The sequence below is a fragment of the Thermobia domestica genome, chromosome 12 (assembly GCF_964235325.1).
Source record: "Thermobia domestica chromosome 12, izTheDome1.hap1.1, whole genome shotgun sequence".
NCBI lineage: Eukaryota > Metazoa > Arthropoda > Insecta > Zygentoma > Lepismatidae > Thermobia > Thermobia domestica.
Genome location: NC_137465.1, coordinates 48059239 through 48083541, shown reverse-complemented (window position 1 = coordinate 48083541; position 24303 = coordinate 48059239). Strand labels below are relative to the sequence as shown.

The 24303-nt window shown below is 37.1% G+C and overlaps 2 protein-coding genes across 2 annotated transcripts; both read left to right on the top strand.

The window, feature by feature from the left end:
• Window positions 1-4943: 4943 nt before the first annotated feature.
• On the top strand, window positions 4944-16173 carry LOC145665949 (uncharacterized). Its single transcript, XM_081733054.1, has 5 exons — window positions 4944-5157; window positions 8288-8548; window positions 9007-9207; window positions 10780-10991; window positions 16042-16173. Exons 1-5 carry the CDS (start codon window positions 4944-4946, stop codon window positions 16084-16086), a joined length of 933 nt encoding a protein of 310 aa, XP_081589180.1. The 3' UTR covers window positions 16087-16173.
• Window positions 16171-22604, top strand: LOC145665948 (uncharacterized). The gene is made up of 2 exons (XM_081733052.1): window positions 16171-18261; window positions 22343-22604. The coding sequence occupies exons 1-2, from the start codon at window positions 16298-16300 to the stop codon at window positions 22602-22604; spliced, it is 2226 nt and encodes a 741-aa protein (XP_081589178.1). The 5' UTR covers window positions 16171-16297.
• Window positions 22605-24303: the final 1699 nt, after the last annotated feature.

Sequence of the window (24303 nt, the reverse complement as noted above, 5' to 3'; positions counted from 1 at the left end):
CCCCCTAAAAGTCCTTCCCGGATCTGCCCCTGAGTTTCCCAACACCTTATTTCAGTATTAAAATGTAGAAAAACTGTGTGGGTACTCCAGGGTTAAAAGAGCATCAATTTAACATAAGCTACAAATATTATATTATTCGGATCTATGAAGGTTTCTGAAGAAAGAGAGAAAAGGGGGCCGCGGTGGCTCAGTGGGAGAGCGTTCACCTCTGGTGCATGAGGTCGCTGGTTCAAACACTGTTCCCGCCAAGTGAACTTTGTGGTGGACAAACACCGTGTGCGTCGGTTTCCTCGGGGTTCTCCCGTTTCCTCCCGCTTTCTTCATTCCACCATTTCATTCATTTCTCATAATCACCGTCTCCTTTAGCCTAACCGGCATAACCGTTGGACGTAAAACTCAAAAATTTCGTTTCATTTCATTTCAAAGAGAGAAAAGGCAAAAGTTCAATACATAGAATTTATTTAAAAAAAAAAAAAGTTTCCCATACTAAGATGGAGGGAAGTAATTACTATGGCTCTCCCTAAATGATGCATCTGGCTGTAAACATGAAAATTTTATGGTAAATTAACCTTGTAATTTATTATCTTAATAATCGATTTCCGTAAGAGGCCCCATCACTGCGAAATTAAAATTCCGCTAATTTTACAGTAATTATGTAATGTTTTTAGAGATAAAAGATAATCGAAAAATGGAACGAGAGCAACCTAGACAATATTATTTTACTTAAGATACCGTTATCACGACTCACGCATCTGCTTTCGGTTTCCAGCCATTTAGAAAATCGGCATTTATTTTCGCGTTTCTAAATGGCTGTAAACGGAAAGCTACTAGATGACTCGCGATAACGGTGTCTCATGCAAAATAATATTGTCTAGCGCGCTCTTGTTCCACATTTTGATTATTTTTTTTTTATCTATTTGAAGATATCACATAACTACTGTAAAATTAGCGGTATTTTAATTTCGCAGTGATTAAACCTCTTAAAGCGTGACCTATACTTTCCATAGCTTATCCTAAGCTCTTGATCCATTCTAACTGTGCAAGTATATATTGCTGCTTCCTTTTAAACCTAGAAATTCAAACAAGAGATCACAATTTGTCTTTTAAGAAGTGCTACCGCACAACAAGCACATTAACAGACTTCCTCCCAAAAGACAACAAAGAAGTAAACTTGGAAATGTAAATAAAAATAAGGAAACAACACAAAGTTTGGTGAATATGACCTCACAGGATCCTAATTGAGGCGTTAATTCTGGTGGAAGAATAAATCAGTGTTGGGAAATTTTGAACTTAAATTTAATTTTATCCCAACGAGTTTATTTTGGAGAAAACACTTCTCGAGTAGTTGCAGGCCTTCGCTCGTTCATCACGCACTTCTTCCAACCAGCCATGGAAGGGGAAGATTGCGGTTTGAGTTTAATTTATTTATCAATTTCACTTCCAGAAAGACAGAATTAGGAGGGAGAAGAGAAATATTTAGCTCTGCCCAATTTAAGTCTAAAAACAAAAATGTATGTGATGAACTCGCCCTGTTTCAGAAGTAGTGTTGCCAGGTATCTCAGTTTTATGGGAGCGCCTTGATTTCGGATAAAATGCGTAATCAAATGTCTATAGGGAAAGATATCGATACCCCTATCATAATAGTTCAGTGGTGAAGCGCTTCTCTACAGTGTTCCTGGTTCGATCCCCGATCAAGTAAGCTTGTGGTGGACAACAATCTGCTAGTGGGTTTTCTCAGGGTACTCCCGTTTCCTCCGACTTCTTCATTCCACCATTTCAACCATTTCATTATTATTCACTTGCTTTAATCATCGTCTTCCTTAGCCTAACAGACATAATCGTGGGACGTTAAACTCAAAGATTTCATTGCATTTTCACTTTTTACGAAGCACTTCGTATGCATTTATTTTTAAGGGCAACGGAGGCCCAGGATGCCAGTGTCATGTAGTCGAGCTGTCTGATACGTTAGGCTAACAATCGAGTTCAATGACAACCCCATCTTTAATTTTCTGTGGGGGCAGAAGGCAGCTAGACATTTTGGGAGCTAGATTTTTCTGTAAACTGAAAAGTTTAGTTTATATCAGTTACCCTATAATACATCATGTGTGGGGGTAGTCACCGGGAGTAGTATCCACAAGAGAGGCTCCTGTTCCCTTCGTTTCACTGATTGTGAGGCAAAACCTATTAGCGTTTTGTGTTCCTTTCAAGAGCATTTATTATGTGTCCTCAGCGGTTCTGTCGAGTCAGGTAATCATTAAAAAGTGTTACAAAGGAAAATTAATAACCAGAAAATCGTAGTATGCTCAAATTTCTTGCGAAGGATCCCTGTTTTAACCCCAGGATATGTCCCTAGTACCAAGAAAGTTTTCGGCCAGTTGGCGCGTGCTTGGCTTTTGGCTTTCTGCGGTTGCACTTTGGATCTCGTGCTTTCATACAATCTGCCTTTTGTTGTACTTGCAAGCGATGCTTTAAGTCTTTCGCAGAGTGTCATAGTATCATTGGGCGTTCATTTCCTTTTGACTTGACTTAACTTCTAAAACGCTTGGATCAAGCTTGAATGGAACACTAAATATAAGATTGCCTCCATGTAGCTTCGTGACTGGAATTCAGCTTTCGTCATGCTTGCACGTTTTCCAGTTAAGCCAGATGCAAGCTTGGCCGACTTGCAATTCAAGCTTCCAGCAAGCGGTTTGAAAGCTGTCTCTGCTACTAGGATGACTTTGTGATGGACAGCTTTGTGTACGTGCGTTCTTTTGTAAATCTTCCACATTTTCATTCCACCAAGTCTTTCATAATAACTCACTTTAATTAGTGTATACATTTTTACAGAGTTGAAACAAAAAGGAGTAAACAATTACTTCTTTTTAATTGACTAGTCTTAGGTTCAAACACATGGCCATTCACCCTGAATGATTTTCTTCCTACGAGTTTTCATAATTCCTCCCTCAAGAGCAGTCTGAAATAATACCTTCAATAAATATAGGCATTGACCAATTTGTTTCCAAATTCTTCCCCATGTTTAATTGTAAATAGTTTGGAATGCAAAGTTCCATCTCAACTATGTTTGAAATCCTATAATTTGCCTGAAATCTTAATAATTAATAAACTCGGTTAAAAATTGTAAAGATGGTTATGCGTTTCCATATCTTACTATTATGGACACTCAACATTTCTTTGCAACTGTGTAAGTTGCATAAAATATACAAAATATTATAGATTTTACATGGGATATGGATAGCTACCGTTAACGTCACCTTTACCTAGGAAGGTGTTAACGGATTGGTTCTATTAACGAACTCGGTCTCAATTACGAACTCGTCTATTACCCAATAGATAAATAAATAAATAAGGAGAATTAAATCATTTTTTCGTTCAAAGCACTCCATCTGAGATAACGGACGGACAGATTAACAGTACAATATTATAATCCCCACTGTGTGATACTAATAAATATATGATATCCTGGTTTTAATGTTATTTTACTTAAACATTCCTTTTCATCACCGGGCTTAATGAGAAGTGGGCTTTACAGTTTATACCATAATCTGGGCTACTATCTCAAACCAAACATGATCATAGTGTAGAAAATGCATTCTCAATCAGAGGCACGCCCAATGGGGTCCACCAGGTCTGGACCCCCAATCTTCCTAACTCAACATTCATTTATATACTTTCTCAATAAAACTATCCTTGTTTAACAGGAAAATGATTGATTTAGAATGAAAATTTGATCTTACACTTCATCTATACTCTTTCTCTTATACAAGACAATCTAGTTCTATTATTTTTTTCTGAAAATATAGGTGGAAATATTTTACAATTGTTTGTTGCGTTCTTGGCTGCAGAATAATGCCCGTTCAATATTACATGGACGTAGTGTCTTGTGGTGTTGGACGCATTCCCCAAAGCTAGGACCACTCTCAGCCTAAATTTCTGGGTGCGTGCCTGTTCCCAATAACAATTCGCCTACGAAAAAATCTTTTCTCATCTTTTATTTCACTTTCATATACCACAAATTATTCGCTACTGCGGTATATTGGAACTTAAGTATCGTACTATCGGGAAATACAAATAGGAGTAATTCACTTGGTCTAAGTTTGACCTTTGACCCTTAGATCAGGGCCTAAACTAGTGTGTTGCTAGGTGGTAGGGCCCGTACATACTGTTAGAGACGCCTGTAACTGTCTAAAACCGGAAGTTCGCATGGGAACTGGATTTGTTATCAGACTTAATCGAATTTGGCCTTGAGTTCCCACGTGCTAGGTATCATACCGTATGATGACTATATAAATAGGTGTATGTGTGTGTGTGTGAGAGAGAGACTCAGTCGAACTTAGCCTTGGAATTCCATGTAAAATAGATTTGTTGCTAAGATGCATATAGCGTTTCATTACTATTTTTTTTATGACAGAAGTAATGAGTCACGTGATTCTGTGTGTGTGATGTTGTATACCTAAAGTAGTAGGATCACGTGATGAAAAGAACCGAATGAAAGGATGATGACGTAAACGGAACGCAGATCGTACCCTTATGTGTTTGTTTAGATCACTCCATTAGCAGCTGCCCAGGTAACACAAACCAGACCATGAACGTCTTTCTATAGTACCAATATCTTGGAAGACGTCTTTCTAGATATTTAGGCCACCAAAAAACGTACCACTAATGGCATGGTGATGACGACTTTTATTGCCGATGGAGGTACGAATCTGGAACGTTCCATAATAGTCAATATGAATGACGACATTTTTCAATACGAACCATGAACGTCGTTGCATGGACAGTGTGGATCACGTAACCTCTAATGTTCGAAACAGGAAGTACCATGTACGTCTACAAGGTACCATGTCTGTGTCGTGCGCTGTGTGCATGATAACCGCGCATGCGCTGGCTTTGCAGTTTTCGTAGGCGGCAAGGTGGAAGATTACCGTATATGTAGTTGCACCATGTCTTTTCTCGTAGTGGAAGAAAACTCTTGTAGTGATGGTATTCCCATTGTCATCATCCACAAATCGTGGCTCACGCCACGCAAGAAACAAGCTTTCTGGCCGACAAAAGCAAAAGTAAGAAGAAATTTTGTGGCTATACTACTCAAGGGGGAAGAACCAAACGAAGAAGATTGGACTTTGTTCGAAATAAGGAAAATCAAATATGAAACAGGTTAGTATATTTTAATTCAATAATTTGCATATTGTTTTGCGTAAGTTAGGATAAGGTGTTAGTTTATCTTTAAAGAAGTTTTTTTAGTCATGTTACCGGTCATTCTTAAGATGACAGTCTCGCCACTCGTGCTTGATCATCCCTACCAACAAATGCTACTTCTGCATGTACAGACACACAATCATAGTCAATGTCTTGCGAATAAAATCAGAAAAATAAACACACTGCTGAACAAGACTGCACTTATTTAATATAAAAACACGTGTAATTGTGTTTTTATATTAAATAAGTGCAGTCTTGTTCAGCAGTGTGTTTATTTTTCTGCATGTACAGATGATGAAACCGAAGAAAAATGTTGCGGAAAACAGATTCTTCCATATGCATAATCTCTGATGAACATAGACAGAATCAGTTTCCTCCGCTTGTTTCCCTCGCTTGTATCACCTGTAAACACAGAAAAAGTAACATATGCGGGTAGAGATAAAGCAGAAAACATCATTAGTACCTTGCTCACATACACCACTAAACATTAGTACAAGGGAAGAATATGGCAAAAGTTTGCTTTAAGCAGAACACTGATAGGCTCACATATAGGCCTACTTGAATCTATTTTTCTTAAGTACAAGGGTAAAAATATTACTAAATACCATTCCTTTCATCATCATTAAAGAGAACTAACCAGCTTAACCAGACCCAAAAGAAGGAAAGTTCTAGAACGCTGGCCCCCTGTTACAAGAACACTGCCTTAAACAAGGTTTTCGTAAAAAAAAAAAAAAAAAAAAATCCAAAATAATGTTAATTTAAATTTGATTAGAGGTTGGGGTTAAGTGCTGTATCGCCGGACCAATTTTAGGAAATTTACCGGGTCAATTGGAGAATTTATTTAAGTTTGTGAAGAGGAATGACTGAATAAGATAAGTAAAATAGTAAAACTGAATAAAGTTGCCGTTTTTATTGGTTGTGTTTGATGTAAGCGGCACTGTATTTGGAGGCGGAAGGACTATTTCGCGGAGAGGTGCATTTCTTATGATATAGTAGCACGAAAGGCATGGCGTTGGGGAAGAAATAAGAGAACGTCGAGGGCTATTTAGCGGAGTATTTATTTAAGGAAAAGAAACTCCAGGAAATTGTTGTACACGATTTTTTTCCTGAAATTGGAAAAGTTTACAAGCCTCAGTTTTGAAGGTAAGTGACGCCTAACTGAACGGGAATGAATTTCTGCAGAATGTACAGAAGCTGTATTGTATGTTAACAAGTGAAGTGTTGTTAGTATGGAACGATGACAAGTGTTATTTAAATTTTTCTGACCGTCAAAACCCACATGTTGTCACTGCCCTCGCTTACGCGTATACCCACCTTCGCTGACACGCCTGCTTCCTTCGGACGCACCCCATTGCTCCGCTCGGGCTCTCCTGCTGCGCTTTTGCCCTGACTCGGTTAGATAGAATTCGTGCTTTTAGTGGCCACCTAGTACAGGTTGAGTTGTTTCTTTGGACTGTAGTTTATATGCCCCTAACGTAAAGTAACGTCTTCTAACGTAACTTGATGTAATCCAACAGAATATAGCCGAATGCAGTATATTTTGGTGCATTTTTTCAGTTTTCAAAGTAGTCCGACGATACGGCACTAATACAGGAGGTTGAATATGTTAGGTAGGTTAGGTCAGGCCAAGTTAGTTAAGTTCGGTTAGTACCCCTTGTACAGGTAGGCGGGCCAGTGTTCTAGAAACCTTCCTCTAAAGACAGTAATAGGATTTGTTGTGCTCAAAGTATACTCTTACCGAAATTAACAAAATAACACCATTCAGCGTCAAAATACAAGTTTCAAAATAGGGTTATTCCGCAACAGCACATGAATATGTGACCATAACAAGAACAGGTAATTTCCAAATCCCTTTTGGAATTTGAGAGGCATTTTATATTTCTCACTCAGACGTTTCGAGTGGTCTGAGGTTTTACTTTCTAGACTACGTCATGAGTTTTTTTTTTTTCACAGGTACATGGATGTAGGCAGTTGTAGAAACGTCAACAACATACTCTCTGAAAAAGATAGTTTGTCAAATTTTTATTACTATTATTATTCCTGACAATCTCGGTACTATTTAAGCGATTCAACGACTTGTTTGTACCTTTCAGTTCCAAACAGAACGTCAGACGTATACTGGATAGATGCAGTCTCTGACTAAAAGAAACTGTAGTACAATCTACGCGAATTTTAAATTTCACATGAGGATTATAAGTTTATCGCGGGAGTTTCCCGATTTGTATATAATTCTGTACAAATTTTTTTACTTGTGTAACTGTTTATCTTTTTGTCCTTCTGATATGACTCTTGACAATTACATTAACAACCAGGCCTATGTAAAGATCAGTACAACGTATCTTTATAAAGAGTCCTTCGTGAGTGAGTCGGCAATCGCATTTATGACCAATTAGTCCCTGTTTCGTGTCCAATTGGACAATTTCTCTTGGATGTAAGCCGAGAAGCGGTTTGGATTCCGCTTTAAGCTTATGTGACCCCTTCCAGCATAACCTTGTTGTTGCATAATAACGCCAAGGCGAAACAAACTAATTTCTGTCCATATTTAATATAAATACGTAGAGTAAATTATTTAAACCAAAAAAAAAAAAAAAACTGGTTTAAACTAAAAAAACGGGTTTAAACCAAAAAACCTAGTTTTTTGTTTTTTTCAATAAAAACCATGGTTTTTGCCAACTCTGATAAATAGTGAGTGGGTGTATCTAGCAACACTGGCCAGATTAGCTCCTCCTCTCATACAGCGTTGCGAACGGTGTAAATCAATGTTTGCGCCTACTAGTAAAGTTTACAATCGTAAACACGAAGTACAACCATGTTCAAATGCGGTCACATCATCCCTTGATTTTGCAGGATATTGAGAGTTTTAGCCATCCGGAAAGGCAGTAACGATACTAGTTAAAGTGCATTGCATTTGATACAAGAACCAACTGTCGAGCTTAAAATACATAAGAGATTCGGCTTCATGTTTATGCATATGTACCTGCTTTTAAAACACCCAAGAGAATTCATTTACCATATACTTGACATTTTGCTCACTGTTTCACTCTTTTCCAGGGGCAATCATTAATATTTTTTCCCTTTCTGTTTTCAGATGATATAGAGAAGGCAAGGTCATATGCAAAGAGATTGGAAGATTGTAGTGGCAGTGACATCACAGAGTCAGATGCTGAAGATCGTGTTGGAAACAACAAACGACCTCAGAGGAAATTAAAACCCGTGAACCTTTTTCAACCAAGCAGTATACCTCCCTTACTCTCAGCTGGCACTAGTGTGCCAGAGAAGAAAGCTACAAAAAGGAAGCTTTTTGACATTCAGGGAACGCCGATATTTGAGAACTTGGCTGATGAGGCGGGTAAGAGATATTTTAAAATTATTCTAAGCTGGATATACTTTTTGGCCGTATTGTTAACAGGTTTTAGAAAGCAAGAAATTATGACAGATTTTGAACAGTTTTAGTGAAGCATAAAATTGAAAGATGACTTTCTGAAAGTTTATATATGTTCAAGTTAAATAAAAAAGACAACTCAAGTACAAAATCTGTTAACTTTGCTTCTTTACCATGAAACCAAATAATAATTATCGTAAATATTCATTCATTATTAACATACCTTCCAATAGTGGGGTCCTGGGTTCAACTTCTTGCGGGGGCACACATGAATCTGAACCAGCGTTAAACTTTAGAAGCTCCACAGCTCGTTTAGGACTGAAGGGGAGACTATTACTCATTTTTTTAAAAATATTATCTATTGTTGCTATGAGTTGTCCTGTTATTGTCAATCTCGTAAGTAAGTTTGCTTTCTTTCTTTACAGCTCCTACAGCTGAACACTCATCATCTGTTTTCGTCGTGAGGGAAGAGGAGAGGATTGCGTCTGGAGACAGAGTGAGCAGTGAGTCGAGTAGATCCCCCACTGGTGACGTGTCTATTCTTGTAGCAGAAGTAAACTCATCGCCTTTCAGTTCGTTGTCTTCACGAACTTACAGCAGGCCAGAGGAACATAACGCTGGCTTAGGTAAGTTGATGATCTAAGGTTCACAACTGATATTTAATTATGCCCAATGACGTTAGAACTTCTATGCATTGTTCCTCTTTACACTGAACTTGAATTTGATTTAACGTTTTTGAGCATCTATGACAGGCTGGGAAAGAGGATGTGGGAAGTTTGTCGACCAGGGCCAATTTTGGAAGGTACCATTCCGGCATTTGCCTAGTGTGATTGAGGGAATGTCTGGAAAAACCTCAATCAGGATGGGCGTCCTCTGGGATCTATCCTAGGACCTTCCGAATGGTAAGCTTACACTTTACCAAATGACCAAATGAGATGACACATTGGTGCTACTTATTGTTTTCCTGTACCTATGCTTGCTTCTGTTGGTCAAAAAAAAAAACTTTGAATATATTTTTTAACATATTGATTGTTTTCGCGTAACTATTGTTTAATTTTCTGCTGTCTCATGGAAATTGTGCATAGATGTTTAACTGTATGTGTTTCTTTGCATATAAATACTGTAACTAAACAATAATTCTTCTGTCTTCATATTTTGTCGCTATACTTTTCTTTTCCAATTTCATTATCCACTTATATACTTCACTCATCGCACATAAGCCTCCACTTCCTTGTACTTTTCTTGAAAAAAATCCTTTTTTTCTAAAGTACTCTGTTTAACATTCTAGTGAAAACAGTTTTTTTTTTTTAACTTTGAGCAAATTTTTACTAAATCAGTTTTCAAAATTATGAAACTAATGACTTAATTATTTGAAGTGTGGAAAATTGACATAAGCACCACTGTTATAATATCTGTAGAAATATTTAATGTTGAGTATTGTTATTGATCTAAAATAAAATACCATGTTTATGATCTAAAGAAAAGGATATTCATGAGATATGATAACTTTGCCAATTTCAAATATTAAATTTGTACTAACTTGCCGTAATTAATACATCCTACTGTATTGTTTTAATCGAGGGGCCATAGCTCAGTTGGTAGAACACTGGCTTCGCATTCGGAAGACCGAGGGTTTGCGCCCACCGGCCAGTCATCGTGACTCAGGATTTTCCAGTGTTTTCTCTCAGTCACACCAGTTAAATAGCAGGATGGTACCCACAAAACTAGGCCCTGGCCGACAACTTCCCATGTTCTCCCCTACCCCATCTCGACCTGTGACGAAGATGCTTAAAAACATTAAATCGAATTTCAATTTAATCTATTGGTTTTAATTTTCTTTTACTACAACACATGTCTGTTTTCCTGAAGATTTCGCCAACTTTTAGAAACTAATATTCAGTATGTATTCCACCGTTATTAAATTTCCGATGTGCACATTGTATGTTTTCACTTATCATACTTTCTTTTTCGTACGAAAGTACATCTTCAACATCTTTATCTCAAGTCAACTTTTGCATTGTACTTGATCACTTCAGTTAGCCATTTACATTAGCGAGTGCCATCTATACTGGTCTAGGATGTATTGTTCTGTTAAAGCCCAATAGTTGGTAAGCAATTCTGTATAGCAATTTGATTTGTATTACAGAGATCTTTTCTATCTGACACTGAAGTCTTTTCCTCCTGACTTTCCATTTCAGATCTACAAAAGAAGCTCCTGTCTTACCTCATAGAAGTTAGACAGCAGAATGTTCAGATTTACAGCTTACTGGAGAAAGTGAACAGCAAGCTTTCCTCAGACATCCAGCGTATACCAATTTGCAACCTACCAGTGGATTTCCCTTTGAAAACACAAGGAGATGTGGAAAAGTTGGAAGAGTTCCTGAAAGACGACCAACATTTCTCAGACGTGGTAAGCTTGCATTCTCACTTCTACGTACTTGTGTTTCATACGTCTTCATAGGTGAAAGTTAAAGAATTCAAAAGCAGCGGAATTAAGGATAGTAGGTAAAAAGAAAAGTCATGGGTAGTTAAGAGAAAGTGATGCAGTATATAGCTGTTAAATGATTTTGTTTCCACACTTCGTCATTGTTTACAGTGAAATTTCTTGTTCATTTTTCCTGCTAGTAAAATAAATTATGGCATGAAATATTGGAGAAAGTCTGTTGTCGAATGGTAGGAGACCAGTTAAATAGCGAGTAATTTCACATACAAGTTACATTCCTACAGGTACAGCAAGATTTTCAACCTAAATCCATACCACTGCGAGCGCGCGGCTTCGAAGACTCAACAGCTGATGTGAAAGACAAAAATTCGGGAATTTTTCCGATCTAAATCCCGTGTTTGTTTCAATTTTGCAGAGCTTATAACATTTCTCGACTGCTTTTTTTTTTCTCAAGAAAATTGTACGAGAAGGCTCAAATCACTTGAAGGTTATCATTTTAAGTACATTTTTGGAGGTGGATTTTTTTGGTTTTATTGTGGAATTTAACCGAAGAAACGCACTTTTTCTGGGGGGGGGGGGACTATGGACTGTTGATGTTCATGCAACATATACGAGTGTCTTTATTATACTGGGTTCCCTGTTCTGCGTTCATGTCTGTCTGGTTTCTCTAGATGTCGCCTTGGACGCTTCGTCAGGTGACCTTCGGTAGAACGCGGCGAGTGTCCAGCATAACATACACTATAATACCACATTAGCTAAAGGAACAGTTTACTGTGCATACAGTTACTGACATAACCATATCATGTTTAGTATGGACCACTGTGATGGGAATATTGCAATCTCGTAGTTTACAGTGTAATTGTCGATGGCACATTCGCTGCGCATTTTTGTCATGTACATGTAAACCTCTTACAAGCAAACCAAACCTTTGTTGCAATAGCGATCGCAACTTGCGCTGATTCCCTTGTCAACTTAAGAACGCTTCGGTGTGGAAAAACAACAAGAACTGCGTTGTGCTAGCTACTTGTCACTTTTTTCTTCGTGGTATCATGTATGTTTCGTAACGGCAAATGTAAAAATATTCAATCTCCATGATGCAAAGGGAGTAGATGGAAGAAAAGGCAGACTTTGTGTGTAGATCGCCACTACTACAGTGTTGTTCGCACTCACTTGAAATAGCAAATCCAGCCTGGTACTAAAAATTCCTAGAAAAGTCAGGGAATTTGATAGTTTGTTTAGAATTCATTTAGTAGGTATTTCTTATGTAATGAAAAATGTTTCAAAGAGGTGAACAGCTATTACTACTGATGTCAGCAGTTCAATATTTCCAGTTTTAAGAAAGCATAGCAGGGCATTCCTGGCATAATGCATGAAGTTGCTTGACTTCTGCATTTCTAATTTTCTTCTATAGTTTATTTTTTAGTAATGACAGAAAAAAATAGAAAGGTTTTAGACTTTTTTCTTACAGAATTCTTTTTTTTTGGGGGGGGTTGATTTCAGTGTTAGTTTTATAGTGATGTATAATTCTTGAAAATAGATCATCCCTGCCCTGTTGCTAAATGAATATACTTGCTTTTGTTGTTACGTTAGCCTCTAGAGATGAGACGATTCAGATTCCCGGAACGAAAGTTAACATTAGACAGTTTTTTTCTTGTTTCCATCAGTAACCCCTTTATTTTTCAATTATTATTATTTTCTAAAAGTTTAAAGAACAATCTATTTACATTCTCCACATATGAAAAGAGAATATTTTTTTCTTTAAAATAATCAAATACAACATGAGTAGTTCGTTTCAAATATATGAGTACGTAGTGTTGCATTTGCTGTCATTTTTCTTTCGCACTTCTTGTTTTAACAAGTTACGAAATATATTATAAAGAAAATAAAATTGAACAAAGTGAGAAGGAAAATCGCATTATGTGGAGAATCGTCAAGTTACATGTGCAACCAGCATTACGAAATTGAAGGAAAATAGTTTTTCCTCTAATCAGGCCTGAGGGAATTACGAAGGATCTAGTTCACTTTTTTGACTTCTATTCTGAACGACTGTCGAGGTTTATAAGTACTATAACATTTTTTACAACTATTTCCATCTTCTATATATCTCCTGCTTCTTCCTTTCAGTGTTCCTACTTTGCTTCCTTGGGGTCTGGAGTGTGTGGCATTCTACGCCACGTAATGAGCAATGAAGTCGCCATGACCTACAATTTTCGCGGAAAAAAGGAGAAGAAAGCTTTCTGCAACCTGACATTGAAGGCAGCTGTGGTTCGTAAGTGGATTTCCTTAAAGATATTACAAATTACTCCTTAATTACCTAAGTGACAGTTTGATTTTGGATGCATCTATAAAGCATTCGAGCATTTGTTCAGACGATATATAGGTATAACCTAATTTCTTTCTAGAACACAGTTGACGGTTTATGGTAGTTTTTGTCTGTGTATTTATTTGTTTATTGAAAGTACACAAGAAAGGGATCGGACCTCTAAATGCTAGATCACATTGGCCCTTTAAGTCAGGATTTAAGAAGGAAGGGATCCTGGCCTGTTTAGAGAAGGCACTATCCCGACATTCGCCTGGTGATACTGAGGGAAACCAGGGAAAACCTGTTAGGATGCCGCTATGAGCAGGGTTCGAACCCGCGCTTGACTTGGTCAGTGCCGTGTGGCAGGTGGACGCTGTTATCCTATACCACCGCTTGGATATAAGTAATTTGAGTACAGCATTGAATTTTATGTGCATCAGGCAGGGAAAGGGGGAGGTTGAGAAAATGAAACTGACGATCATAGTTTGCGGCACTGCAGGAAAGTTGTACCGGCATATAAATATTATCTTCGCAAAATTTCAGAACCTGGAGATGATCTGTTATGGCACGGAGTCTGAAATTTCGAAAATTTTATAAATTAATAAATAAATGAAAATAAAATTTTATGGTTCTTAAAAAATTCACAATGCCTTCGCAGTAGTGAGAAGTTATATCTAAGTATTCCCTTTACAAAATTTCATAACCCTGGAATAATATCTTTTGATAAGATCTGAGGTTTTGAAAAAAGATGAAAAAAAATGTAATTTGAAAAATATATCACATTAATGACAGTATCTCTTTTGGTAGAGATGAGAAATTGCATTCACAGATAGTTAATTTCTGTTGAAAAGTTGAGAAACAGAACCTATTTTCTGTTCTGACAGTGGTCTGAAATTTAATAAAATACCAAAAGTACGGCTTTACAACATCAAAGGGATTAAGTTTGAAATGTTCAATTTATATACTAGGGTCTAAAAAATTGTAGTTTTTATGTTAACAAACTGAAACGTAGGCCTATTATACTAGTATGTTAAATTTACAGTAAATCGGTTTCGAAAATTGGTAAATGTGTAATTTTAACATCCGGCAATTGTGCCAACGATAGGGCTAAGGGAGACGATGAAGGATGATAAAGGTGAAGGATGAATGAAACGGTGGAATGAGAAAGTGGGATGAAACGGGAGTACCCCGAGAAAACCCACGAGCACGGTATCGTCCACCACGAATTCACATGGTGGGGCCGGGAATCGAACCCGGGACCTGTAGAACCAGAGATGAGCGTTCTACCACTTTTTTTTTTTAAATTTTAAAGTTAATTGAGCCACCGAACGTGACTCAGCAACTTACTTGACCTAACTACACTGGACTTGCTTTACGTGCTTTACTCGGTTAACTGGCTTACCTAGGAACGACAGGGACACGAACACAGAAACATCGAGGACAATTAAAATCACAAAGGCTCTCCCACCGGGAATCGAACCTGGGACCCCGTACACCAAAGGCGCACGTGCTAGCCACTAGACCAGCGGGGAGGGCTATCACTGAGCTATCGTGCCCCCCTATCGGTTTCGAGTTGTAGGACCTTCGCTTGTAATATCGTTCCCCTCCAAAATTCAAATGAAATTTACAAATACAACAATATTACGACAAAGATTTGGGTACCAAGTCAAACCACTGTTGCAGTAGCATGAAGCATTTTGTAAGACGTAATAATCAGTGCATTGGAAACATTGCTTGCGGTTTACAAGAGCAAGGTAGCTTCAGATAGGCTGTGCACCTGTATCTGAGAATCTGCAAATCGAAATGCGGTTTGCCTATGTGCATTACGGCTTACGGATTTGCCCCAGTAGATTTTATTTGCTTCTCCTGAAAAAAATTATCTGGTGCATTAGCGCGTTTTGATCCGGAGGTCCTTATTTGATCTTAACATTAACAGCAGACTTGTCAAAACATTGTCAAGAAGAAAAAAAATCACGGAGGGAAGTAACGACCGGAGAGCAATAATAGAAGATTAATCTCTCTTGAACGACCCCTATTAGCTCTATGTAGGTGGTGTGGCACCTAACTCGATCCAGTCAGGTCATTTCGGAAAATATAATTCTCTCACAACCAAGGTGCTCGTTTGAGTAGGGATCAAAAGTATTTGGTGGATGTGGTTTTTCTTATTCTGTCAAAATTTATCCTACAGATCTGGCTATATGCAATCGCTGAGTGAAAACGCGGAACGTGTTCGAGAGTTTGTTTACACAACGAGACTTTTACACAGCCATATTGGAATTCATTGATTATGAGAGTGGATACTATATTCAGGTTCCCCATTGAAGTGCAACACTCAATTATAAGGATCCAGCTCGACACATTCACCAGTTCATTATGACCTTTAGGTGCTTGGATAAAATTCATGTCTTCTTCTTTCTCACCACAACCATAGTTTTGTGGACAACATGGAAAATTTTACAACTTTTCTCTTACTTGGCAGAGATGTTCTATAATTTGGTATGGTTTTTTCTTTGTAAGCGCATCAAAATATTCTATCCTGATCTTCCTTTTGCTGGTTTCCCTTCCGCCTTTTCCTCTATCAAGTTGAGTTACATTAACATAATTTATCTAAATATTTCTTACACATTTAAAAAATATTTGAAGCATATATTTAAATGATATGCAAATAATGATTTTCTCTCTTTTTCTACTTACCATTATATCTTTTCTTTTTAGGAGCAGCACGAAAGCATGACCCAAACTCTACCGAACGAACTTTAGAGGACACAATTAAGACGTGGCTGAAGCATGCCCCACAACGGTTGTCGAAACAAATGGTTCAGAGAAGTAGTCAGTGAAGTTTTTGTTCATAAACTGCTTTTTGTTGGAAAGTGCTTTCACATTTATACTTGTTTGTACATTAGTTACATTTACATTTAATGTGCTTTCATATTTGTACTTGTTTTTACATTAGTTGTATTTACATTGTAACATGTTTAGAGTAGTTTCATACAGGCAGCTAAGAAGAAGAATTGCCAGGGAATTGAATGAGGCAGTCAGTGAAATTCTTGGCTCTGGCAATTCCTCTTCTAAGCAGCCTGGTGAAGATTGTCCCAACGCGATAAATAGTTCATCTTCACAGGATGAAATATTTTGGGGTGAATGCCAGGAAGCTGACCCAGAAAGGAGTACAGAAGAGACTTCAGGCCAAATTCCAAATACTGTCTGCACGCCCATAAATTCTGACGAGGAATTGAAATCCTTCTTGTGCACCTGGTCTCTGAAATACAGAATTAGTCACGAGGCCTTAAGTTCATTGCTGAGAGGACTTCATACATTGCACGCGTCTTTACCAACAGATGCTAGAACTTTATTAAGAACCCCAAGGGGAAAAATACACAAGAAGATTCTTGAAAATGGAGAGTATCTCCATATTGGACTTGAAAGCTGCCTGCAGCAGCTTGTGAAGCAAAATGAGGGTGCTCTTAAAAATGATTCGAAACTCCAGCTTATTTTAAATATAGACGGGATACCTTTATTTGAAGCTTCCAGCGTCTCCTTTTGGCCAATCTTGGGACTTGTTTATGGTTTGGAGATTCCTCCGTTTGTCATTGGGTTATTCTGTGGAAGGGAGAAACCAAAGCCCTTGGAAATTTTTCTGGAGGACTTCATTAATGAAATGAATGTTCTCAGGCGAAATGGACTCACTGTCAACAGCAAAACATACGCAGTTAATGTCCATAGTTTTGTATGTGATATGCCTGCCAGGGCTTACTTAAAATGTGTTAAATCACATGGGGGTTACTCCTCATGTGATAAATGTGTATGTTATGGCACATATACTGAAAGACGTGTGGTTCTTGACGACTTGAATTGTCGACTGAGAGATGATAAGATGTTAGAAAACCAGGAGGATGAGGAGCACAGTTTGAGAGTTTCACCCTTGTTGAGATTGGGTATCGGTCTTGTTTCCCAGTTCCCGGTGGAACCCATGCATGCGGTGGATTTAGGTGTAATGAGAAAGTTACTTCACACGTGGGTAAATGGACCTGGAAATGTCAGAGCAGAAGATCGACACTTACAAAGTGGGGCAAAGTTTAGTGGCCAAACAATTCAGTTGGTTTCAGACGAAATAATAGCTTTTCAGAATCATTTTCCTCTGGAATTTAACAGAAGACCTAGGGGTTTTAAGGATTTGGAGCATTGGAAGGGCACTGAATACCGCACTTTCCTCCTGTATCTTGGACCAGTAATTCTCAAGAAACACATGGAAAGAAATGTATATAATCATTTCCTTCTTTTCCATGTTGGAATAACAATACTGAGGAACTCTAAACTTTTACCCTTGTACTCGCAATATGCTCAGATTGTGTTAAAGTTATTTGTTGAGGAATGTAAGAATGTGTATGGACTTTCTTATTTAGTGTACAATGTGCATTCCCTAATTCACTTGGCCAACGATGCAGAACATTTTGGGCCATTAGATTCTTACTCTGCCTACTGCTTTGAGAACTTTCTAGGGCAGTTGAAGCAAGAACTGAGGTCCCCAAGCCAGGCTCTGTCACAGATACACAATAGGATAGCAGAGAGGAATATCGTTCCTGTCGAGGAACTAGTCCGGCAACAAAGACCTACAAACCTTTTGGAGAACAAAGATGGGCCAACACCTTATGGGTTTACTGGTACGCAATATAAGAAAGTAGTGTTTATGAAATTTGTGCTTGTCGCATGTAGTGAGACCGACAGTTTCCTTCTCACGAAGAGTGGACAGGTAGCTGTTCTTTACAACGTACTTCAACCACGCAACAGTAACTCCTTGCAGCTTGTTGTCAAGAAATTCAAAAATTACGAAAATTTATATACTAGGCCATGTGAATCAAAGAAACTTGACGTTTTTGTGGTGTCTCGATTGTCTGACAATCTTTCAGTTTTGTGTGTGAATGAAGTGGCTGCAAAGTGTGTACTGTTGCCATTGAAAGAAAAGTTTGTTTCATTTCCTTTAATTCATTGTTTTTAATTTTCTAAAGAAAGCGACTTAAATCTGTCAAGGAGAAGGTATAGTTTTGCCTCAGTTTTTTAAATTGCACTCTAGGTAAACTGGAAAATAATTTTCATGCATTAATGTGCATTTCTTATTTCAATAATCAGTACATTTTTTAAAAAAACAAATGCTACTGGTAGATTCAGGATTGTGTGCGGACACTTTCAGGACATTGCTTTATCCAAAAAGTGTCTACAATCATGTATTAAGTCATTAATAGCATTTTGTTTAAACTAATTGTACTCATTATTGAAGCACAAAACGAGCCAAAATTACTTACTGTTTTGCTGCCCTGATATTTAAATAATAGACGTAACCCGAAAATGGAGCGAAAGCCTAGTGATATTCAGCCATAAGGCTACCCATTGAGTGGTGTTTAGAAACGGGTGAAAAAGGTTTCCCTCTGAAATTGGTAAAATTAATATTCATTTTTGTACTTACTTGTTACTTTTCCTTCTAAATTCTATATCAGTTTTCTTTCTAAGCTAAAATTATAAAGGTAAGGAAACCTAACTGTAAGTATTGAACACGCTGCGTGGATAACATAATTTATACTTACGGCAGGATCCACGCTGATTAAAAACACTTTTAGAAAAATAGTAAAGAAAAAAAACGAGCAGCTGCCCTTCTGGCATTAGCATTGGTCTACTCTCTTAGTCCAGACCAATGGTAGCAGCCATATGCCATTGGTCTGGACTAAAAGCAGATGCTAGTGTTTTTTTTTTTTCATATTTTAATCATTAATCGCCTACATTTCCACCACCTGAGGACGATTTTAGGAGAAAATCGAAAAGCTTTGTGGACTTTACATTTTAAAGTGTTTTTAACCAGCGTGGATCCTGCCGTAAGGAAGGAAACCTGTTCTATTTATAAGTTAAAAGAGCTTGCAGTGGACAGCTTTGACCAACATTACTCTTCTATGTGCTCCTCATTCTTTATGTTATTATTATTATTATTTAGTGAACATTATGGTTGAGCAACCACATAGTATTTGACGTTTTCTTTATATAAAGAGTGTAATATCTTTTGGTGACCAGTGTGTGAGGTCAAAAATCGAGAGAGCTTTGTTTTCATGATTCCCTCCACTCCCTAAAAGCAAACATCATGTATAAAGAATATGTAAGTTTGAAGCTGCTCTTATGTGTTTCGCAAAAGCACTTGCAAATTAATATTTGTATGCACGTATATTGATTTTTCTTTTGTTTGTTTCCTGAACGTTAGGGTATCTCTGTAACTTTAACAAACACACATGTGTATGAGTTTCATACAGTAAAACCACTTGTAATATTGTAGTATGTGTATTTAGTGAACATTATGGTTGAACAACCCCATAGTATTGTGACGTTTTCTTTATATTGCAATTAATATTTGTATATTATATTATATTTTATGCACGTATATTGATTTGTTTTTGTTTCCTGAACGTTAGGGTATCTCTGTAACTTTAACAAACACACATGTGTATGAGTTTCATACAGTAAAACCACTTGCAATATTGTAGTATGTGTTCCAAAATTAAATCAGTGCATAAAAACAGTAAGTTTTTTTTATTTTGTACAAAGATATTGACCAACAGAACCCATAGTTATCTCAATCAACTCACAATTCCTATTTTTGTACCAGAAGTCCTGAAACCCCCTTTCATCTAACATTGATTGGGATTGCGGTTGACGTAACTTTCATCGACCTTAGAAGTTCCTTCGTTAGTACTCTCAAATGAAAATGAAATGAAATCTTTGAGTTTTATGTCCCACGGTTATGCCGGTTAGGCTAAAGGAGACGGTGATGATGAGTAATGAATGAAATGGTGGAATGAAGAAAGTGGGAGGAAACGGGAGAACCCCGAGAAAACCCACGCACAAAGTGTTTGTCCACCACAAAGTTCACTTGGCGGGGGCTGGGATCGAACCCGAGACCCCAAGCACCAGAGCCACCGCGGCCCCCAGTACTCTCAAATAAATGAGTAGTTTCGGACAGAGTCGATCCATTTGTTGTGGGTCAAATTAGCTGGCTGGGAATAGTTTATGCTGATACTTCATTGCATGGGTAGACGAGCCATGGAAAGTTCAATTCTGACCCAAAATCCACGCAATGAAGCACGAAAATAAATTGACCCTACCTACCCATTTTGACTCATAACCCATTAGTCGAATCCGTTCCAAATCCACCCATATATTTGAGAGAGCACTTTTCAAGGTACCTCCAAGGTCACCAGACGACTTAAAACGTACGAAGCAATGGGTACCAGGATAACCAAAAGGGTACCTCAAGTAAGTACCAGGATGACGTGATTGAGGTTAAAAAGATGACGTACCATGATGGTACCATATAGGTCATCAGTAGACGTCTACGGACGACGAAATCGAGGTGAAAGAAATGACGGTGCACAAATCGTCCTCTGTAGACGTCTACTGCACCTTACAGAAGACGTCGCAGATCACGTGATATTTGATGACATTATCACCAAAAAAATGACGTAATGTGATACCCTTTAAAAAACGTCTTCTGTTCCAATTTGTGTTACCTGGGTGTTGTGAAGGAAGAAACATGAAATTAAAGATGGCAACGTCAATGAATCTGTTAGATAAGCTTAATATGCCGTGATTGGAATCCTTTACAAAGATGCGAGTTTTAAAGATTGGCGTACCATTTCGTATTGTAAACTGTGAGATAATTACAACGATATATGGCAGGAAGGCATGTGTGACATTTGAAGGAAGTGAAAAAGGAATTTTACGAGGACATAGTGCTGAAAAATTGGAAGCAGATAATGGTGCATTATTATCGTATTCGCAAAGTGGAAATGTGTGTTTAACATATAAAAGAATGAAGATTAATTTATCTGGTCGTAACATGCACGATCTTGAATTTACTGCATTGGTATTTTCATCGTAAGTGTATGGGACATGTATAAACAAGATGAAACAAGATTTTTCCTTTTCTTCGTCTTCGTCCTCCTCTTCATGCATGCACAGTCATCTGTATGCATAGTGTTATTATTCTGTGTTGATCAATTACTGAAGTAACATGTCTATGAGTGCTTGTGCATCAACTATGGATACTAAGAAATAGTATTTGTTAAATGCTGAATATGGTCTTAATTCAACGAACACCAAATTAATTTGTATTGGACTGGAAAGTGACACATTTGAATCGTTTTGATAAACGACTTGTGTTTGGAGTGAAGTTAAATTTGTCGGAGTGGGAGAAACTTGTCCTACATTTGACCCCGTTTGTTTCGGACTATTTAAATTCTCAAGTGGAAATTACATTTATAAAATATCTTGGACGGAATAGCAAACTGGGTGCAAAATCTAATGTGTGAAAAATTAGTAATGTTAGAGAAGAAAAAACACTTCATGCTGCTCGAAATACTGTGCACTTAAATTCAAATGATTGGCTTTATTTGTTGGAAATATTACCGTGTATTGAACATGATGTGAAAAACAGTAAAGCTTGCAGTATTTTGTTACGTGAATATTTTGACTTGTGTACAAATACTATTCACAATCATGTACAATCACAATGTCTTACATGTAGTGGACTTGCCGGAATTTATACATGTGTTGATGGAAAGAGTATTATTATTGAAATGAACCTCAGTTTTCCAAGTGTGTCTCTTGATAACACTGCAATGGTTGCGCGGATCACTATTGTGACACAGGGGTATATTTTTTGTTGCTTCCAGGAATTGGTAGGATGCTGGACTTTGAGCGGCCATCTACCTTCCCCCCACATCATGTGGACAGACCAGTGATGTTACGGCATTGTTGCTGTCGAAAGTGCGTTTACCGGATGCTCGCTTATGTAATTGGATCACTATTATGATCCACGTCACCAAACACGGACTACACTTTTTAAAACTTGATCCTTTTGGGTTTTGGTATAACTATGTTTGTTTTCCATATGTTGCGTATATTTCGTATTTAAAATGTCGGAACGAGACTGTGAACATATACATAAGTAGTAAAATGATACGGAGAATAACTGTGAAAGCATTGTTGGTACAGAAGACTCAGAAGAAGTAGAGGAAGATCTCTTCATTGATAATGAAGTTTCGTATGAAATAGACAGTAATGGAGATGAACGAAACGAAGAAGCAGAGGTTGCAGCAGAACTCCCATTACCTCAGAAAGTAGTAGAGGAAAATATTCCAGTAGAAGCAAGGCCTACACGAGAACATCTTAATCTTGATTTACGTGAGTTTTACATAGGCAAGGAGAAAGGTAAAAAAGAGAGCCAACCCGCCGGTATTTGAAGCCTCAATTGCCACTTACTTCTAGAATTCCACGTATCAATATAATACCTCCTTTTCACGCACCTGACCCTCAGGGTGATGCTAAAATGCTCGTACAACTGTTGAGGCGTTTGCTTCCTGATTGACACTAACATGAATAAGTTTTGTTAAAATTACAAAAAGTCTTATAAATATGTGTGTTTTTCTTTAAATAATAATTTATTTTATTGAAATGTGCGTTACACTTTGCTTTGTACTCCCCACCCACCATATAATAACAGTATATAAATATAACCGTGTGGAAAAAAAGAAGCTGTGGATCAAAATAGTGATCCGCGCGACCAAACACGTAATCTGAAAATCACGACCACTGCAGTGATAATAATAAAGTGATGTGAACATTGACGGTGAATTATCAAAATTGGAAATGAGAGTATTTTGCAAACAAAACTCATAGATTCAATTAGGAATGAATTACGTGAGAGTTTACAAACACAGCCATAGTGTGGGGAAACTGATACTCAACCTTTGAATGATATCGATGAAGTGGACATCTGTTCATAAAGAAAAAAGGAAACTGATATTTTTTCGTTTCTACTAAACAGTGTAGTAATAAATTTAGTGCATTTAATAATAAAAATAGAGTAAAATTGAAATGTTTTTTTTACAAAAAATTGTTTTGTATTCGTTTAATACACTTAAATATGATAGGATTCTTTATTAGTGAATAATTTTTTTCTGAAAAGAAAATCCTATCATATTTTTCCTTGTATACTGTAAGTATTATTTATAATAATGAATTAACATACTTGAATTGTTTTTAAATAAAAGAAAAAAGTTCGTGTTTGAATTCATTATTATAGAACTCTGTCTTAAATATGACAGACCATTTTTTATTTAAAAAAGACTTTAAAATAATTAATGTTAAATTTTAGAACAGAGTCCTATCATATTACTACAACTATAAAAATATTGAATTCACATCTTGTTTTAATTTACGAAAGAAAAACTTATGAAGATTTGAATTCATTATTATTTTTGTTATATGAATACACCATTGAATTTTTAAAAAATCAGTTCTACCAATCTATCAAATAATTTTATCAATTCTTTCCATTTGGGCAGCTAAAGTCGATATTAATTGACACTAGCATAACTTATTAGCGTAGCAATCGATTCAGCTGCTTGTTATACAGCAATGCTAATGGCTCAAAGTAATCTGCGACGTTGCCACATTGTGATATTTTAATGCCTCGCAACGGCTGAAGTATTCCCCGGAGGGCATTCCATCATATAACATTTTCGCTTTATTTTAGTTGAATACTGCTCTGTGATCCGTGGGCGCCATTTGTAGAACACCCGGACATATATATATATATATATATATATATATATATATATATATATATATATATATATATATATATATATATATATATATATAATTAATCATAAAACATATTTATTAGGAAATGGAAGAAAACAACAACCAAAATAGTTTTCCTCTTTATTGCCTGTCTTTGTGCCAGCAACTTCTGTATTTTGTTTCAAATTGTCTTTGGAGCCGATTCGAAGCAAGCAGTTGCAGGATAAATGCGTAATGCAGTCTAGATTCTGTTCAATGTTCATACTGACAGTCTCAGCAAACACATTGCATACTTTACTTCAGGTGACTTGAATCTCTTCGGGATACGTGCTATGATTACGTGTTGTTTGCCAC

What these genes read in the sequence shown, in the direction of transcription:
- LOC145665949 (XM_081733054.1), top strand. Translation starts at nt 4,944, where the DNA reads ATGTCTTTTCTCGTAGTGGAAGAAAACTCTTGTAGTGATGGTATTCCC. An exon ending in GAAAATCAAATATGAAACAG is followed by an intron (nt 5,158 to 8,287) that starts GTTAGTATATTT and finishes TTCTGTTTTCAG; the next exon opens with ATGATATAGAGAAGGCAAGG. An exon ending in ACCAACATTTCTCAGACGTG is followed by an intron (nt 10,992 to 16,041) that starts GTAAGCTTGCAT and finishes TTTTCTTTTTAG; the next exon opens with GAGCAGCACGAAAGCATGAC.
- LOC145665948 (XM_081733052.1), top strand. Translation starts at nt 16,298, where the DNA reads ATGTTTAGAGTAGTTTCATACAGGCAGCTAAGAAGAAGAATTGCCAGG. An exon ending in GTGAATGAAGTGGCTGCAAA is followed by an intron (nt 18,262 to 22,342) that starts GTGTGTACTGTT and finishes TAACTGTGAAAG; the next exon opens with CATTGTTGGTACAGAAGACT.